The 4,494-nt window shown below is 46.9% G+C and overlaps 1 protein-coding gene across 1 annotated transcript in view; it reads right to left on the reverse strand.

The window, feature by feature from the left end:
- Nucleotides 1–2,559, reverse strand: part of Nrk (Nik related kinase) — a 93,138-nt gene extending 90,579 nt beyond the window's left edge. Inside the window, exon 1 of the mRNA XM_028770327.1 lies at nucleotides 2,503–2,559. Within this exon, the coding sequence (XP_028626160.1) occupies nucleotides 2,503–2,559 (57 nt within the window). The remainder of the gene's footprint in view (nucleotides 1–2,502) is intronic.
- Between the last annotated feature and the right edge of the window lie 1,935 nt (nucleotides 2,560–4,494).

A 4,494-nucleotide genomic window follows, 5' to 3' on the forward strand; every position in this document is an offset into this window, starting at 1 on the left:
CCATGTGTGCCTGTATAGTATGGGAATTGAACCTAGGGACTCTGCATGGTAGCTAGCACTCAATCTACTGCTCGGGCAGGCCACACCCAGGCCTCCAAGATACTTTTCATCAATATGATGGTTCAAGGTTTGAATCTCTTCTTATTATCTAGCTGTTTTCGAACTGTTACACTTATGAGGGACATACGCCAATATTCTGTCCTTCATATGTGTCCTGCTGAGAATAATTACTACAAGGGACACTGCCTAGGCCATTTTCTTTACTTGAACATCTCTCCCTGTCATGAAAATGCAAACTAAATTAAGTATCAATTTCTCTATTCCTTTTTTTTTTTTGATGTCCTCGGGATATGCTAAATGTCAACCAAACAAAAACTCTCCTATACCTCAATGACTGCAGGAACCATGACTTTAAATCTGAGCATTTGATATAAAGAAAATACTGACGAGCATGCTGCTCTCCAGCTATATTTATTTTCTTGGAATTTAAATCTGGGAAAGGGGAGAATTACCTATGATTTGCTCAGATAGTACATAAAATGAATCTATTATAAAATTCTGAAATAGAAGAATTTTCCTTCATCCTACCTTTCATGATGATTTAAAATGAGGGAAAAGACCATTGGCACCCTATGTTTTTGAGTATTTTCCATATGCCTCAACATTAAAAGGCAATCTCATCTTGCTCTTTTGTAAGCACTACCACCCTCACCCAATCTGGAGAACACTAATGTTCTACTGAACTATAATATAAAGATCATGCTTATCTCATGGACTCGCCTCAGATCAGAATATCCCAAAGCCAGGGCCACGTCAGCTAATCCAGGGAATTTAGACCCATTCTTTGGCCTAATCACACCTTTACTTTTTTTTTACTTTTTTCCTTTGTTGTTCCTTGTGGGTTTGGAATTCCCCATGCTATCGTTTCTATAAGGTCTTTTTCATCCCTCAACTTGGTCATTTTTAAAAAGCAATTGATTTCAGTTTGCTCACGTGTGCTTGCACCACTCCTCACCCTTCCCCCAGAGCAGGCTGAGGAGGGGACAAGCTCACTCACTGGCTTTACAGTCTTATTTAGGATCAAATCACTGCTAATCTGAATAGGAAAAATTCTGCTCCTGTGGAAGGGAATCCAATTGAGGTCTCCATAGTCCAGAAATCTTGTGTACACCTCCTGGAAAAGAAGTGATTTCAGGTGTATCTGGGAAGAAAAAGAGTTTAATTTTAAAAATTCTTTGGCCTTAATTTATGAAGTTGCAATAACAGTAATTCTAATACTTGCTGTTCAACGATTTTGTATTGAAATATGTTCTTTTAATGACTGATAACAGTTTGCTAAAATATGACCCGTGTACTTCACCTCCCCTCACCACATACCATTCTAATGTAAAATATAAAGGGAGGCTTTGGGAGTGTCCCGCTTTTAGGGAGGCAAGTATCTGCCATCATTAACAACACATATCTTTAAATGCCAAACATACATAAAATTAATTAAGGCAAGATGACTTTGAATAGTCCTATAACCTCAAGGTTAATATTTAGCTTTTCTCAAGGCAAGGAGGCCACTGCCCTGAACTACACATGTCTGGCGATCATTCCGGCCCAGTGCCTACTCATTTCTCCTTTGGAGAGTCCAGGGGCCCTTTGCATTCAAGAGAGGGTGCAAGTGAAATGCCAATCTAAAAAGGGAACTTGAAAAATGAATTTGGGTGGGATCCAGTATCAGCGAGAAACCAGATGCCATTGAAATAAACGGTGGTGCTACAGTAGTGTGTCTGTTGTTTACGATGGCTTTAATAGCCCACCAATCAATTTCAACTGGACACTGAGGACAAGGAGACCCCGCACATAATAACCACGGACCAAGCTATATTTCATTATCTAAGAGAGATAATACACTTTTAAAAATTAATAGGCATGTACAGAATTCCATTCCTTTCCAAGAGGCGTCGAGTTCTTTTCACTCCGCAATACTTAATCCAGAACCTTCTCCTGGTGAGAATAAAGTTTTAGAAACTGCTATTACGAAGTGAGAGCAGCGTGATACCTATGCTTCTATTTTCTGTGCTCATTACGTTTCTTTATGGTGGGGGTGGGGGAGGGGGAGGGCTCCACCCATAGGTAGAGATCTCTGCTGGCAGAAGAAGGAAAGTGGGGTGGTCCACCACTTGTCCTTTCCGGGAATGCTTCTATTACAGGTACCCATGCGCTGCTAGACAGCTGCTAGACAAAGCGGGCTCTATTTAGAAAAGGCCCCACCCTTTTTAGGACCCACTTCTTTCTCCCCAACCTCACCCCGTTCCTTCGAGTTTTGTGGCCTTCAACTCAGCCAGGAGCTCAGGGATGATGATTCTGCACAGCAGCTTCCGTGGCCCATCCTAAGCCACAGCCCGTCGAAGTCCTGGCCTAGGCTGCTGGAGGGTGTAGGCTCTATTCCCCGGGCTTTCAAAGCCACAGAAAAAAGCTCACAAGGGGGGCGATGGCCCGGAGTCCTTTACTTACCGGCAACTGGCCCAGATCTGTCACCTCCTTGTCCCTCCAACTCCCGGGTCCTGCCATGGCTTCGAGAATAACCGAGCAGGAGACCGAGTCCAGCAGGCGCGCTGGGACTGGGTCTGGGGTGAAGGAGGAAGATGAGTTCAGGGGGTCCCGGGAAGGGAGCAGGGGATGGGAGAGAGGAATGGGGAGGTGGGTTTGTGGTTCGGGGCGAGGAGAGGGAAGTGGAGAGGAAAAGAGCTGAGAGCCGAGCGGGAGGAGGAAGAGGGAAGCTGAAGTTTTTCGGGAGGCGGGAAAGTAAGTTTGGCTAAGGGGAAGAGAAGAGAGCTCTAGCGTCCGTCCGTCCGAGAGACGAAGAAGCCAGAAGGGTGCTCCGCGGCGAGAGCGCAGAGCGGCCGGGGCAGGGTGCGCCTTTGAGGGTGAGGAGGGGGGCGGTGCAAGGCGAAGGGGCCCGGAGGAGCTCGAAGGGGATTGGTGGAGCGTCACGTCGCCAGGTGGGCAGCAGCGCAGCAGGGAGGCGAGCCAGGGGGCCCCGGGGCAGAGGGAGTCTCTCTAACGGTCTTCAGGCCAGCCTCTAGCCGCCCGCACCCCGCCCCCGGGTCCTGGGCTGAGCCCGCAGCCCGCGCCCCCGCCCCCGCCGGCCACTGTTCCACAGGAAACTTTTTTGCTAGGCAGCTGCCAGCCCCGGAAAACCGGTCCCGCTCTGCGCCGCTCCCAGCCTGGGCCCCACGGCTCTGCCACAGTCCAAACAACCCGCACCGTCATCCCACCCACCCACCCCCAACCCCCCAACCCTTAAGGAACACTGTAACTTTCCTAGGGATCTGCGTTCTCTTTCTCATCCCCTGTCATTTAATTGCGCCATTGCTTGGAGAAGAAGGAAAAGCAGGAAAGCGAATGAAATGATTTACTCATAGGATTAGGGATCAGACTTGGGTGTGCCCCTAACGCAAACGGTGAAGCAGAGACCCCAGGGCTGCCATAACTCCCACCTTCCTAGTCGTTAGGAACCGGGAACAAGGCAAAGGGGACAAAGTTCCTTGGATCCCCAGGAGGCATCTGCAGCCCTCCTCTAGCCCAGGGGCTATTTGGCATCTGGCGGAGGCTGCTATTTTGGAGCCGTACCTGAGAACAGGTGTCTAGGGCAAGAAACACAGACTTCCTCTCAGCAGCCCAAGCTGTCCCCACCCTAACTTTGCTGGCTTTGAGCTCACTGTGAGCCCAGAAAGTTTCTGCTTGATTTCTAGTCCCCAACATTCCAGTTCGGTTTCATTCATTCACTCATTCATTGTAAAACTTTTAAGGGCTCCGCAGCTGTGCGCCCCCGTTTCCCCACAAAGCGCAAGGAGGCTGACACTTGGTGTCTACAGTGATTTAGACTTAAGTAAGTTGCCTCTTGAAGCCTTTACAGAAAAGGGGAGCCAACACATAAAACTAACCGCATTCTAAGCTCTTGTGCGCTACAAAGAACACTTTAGAAGACGTTCTGAAACTGCTTACATTCCCCGGAGCTAGCTTAACTGTGCTTCGCTTACCCGAACTCCAGGTCGGAATGCTATTAGGAATTTGTTTCCTGTTTCTTTTTTTAATGAACAAATTTTGTTACCCATCCTAAGAAGATTTATACGAATAATTCCTCCCAGTGGCCTTTGGTCATTTTTGACCTAGCTTTCTAACTTTTGTAATTATTCTTCTTATATGTTAGTGGGTTGTGTTTATTTTGTGTCTGTTTCAACGGTGGAGTTTGACTTCTTTCCGATCCTTTATCTCGGAGGCTCGGTGAACTCTGGAATGGCTACAGTTTGTCCAAGGAACTCGGTCTTGCTTTTTAAAGATTCTATGTTAACAGTTATAGGATAAACCAACCACCACTACCTCCAAAAAAAACAAGCCTGATTTTTCTGAATCAAATCTTCGTCTTTAACCAAGTGTTATTTATACCATTGCAAAAATTAAACTTTCAAAGAACTAAAATCTTGACAACGCTACCATACAAAA

The sequence above is a fragment of the Grammomys surdaster genome, unplaced genomic scaffold (genome assembly GCF_004785775.1).
Source record: "Grammomys surdaster isolate TR1022 unplaced genomic scaffold, NIH_TR_1.0 200, whole genome shotgun sequence".
NCBI lineage: Eukaryota > Metazoa > Chordata > Mammalia > Rodentia > Muridae > Grammomys > Grammomys surdaster.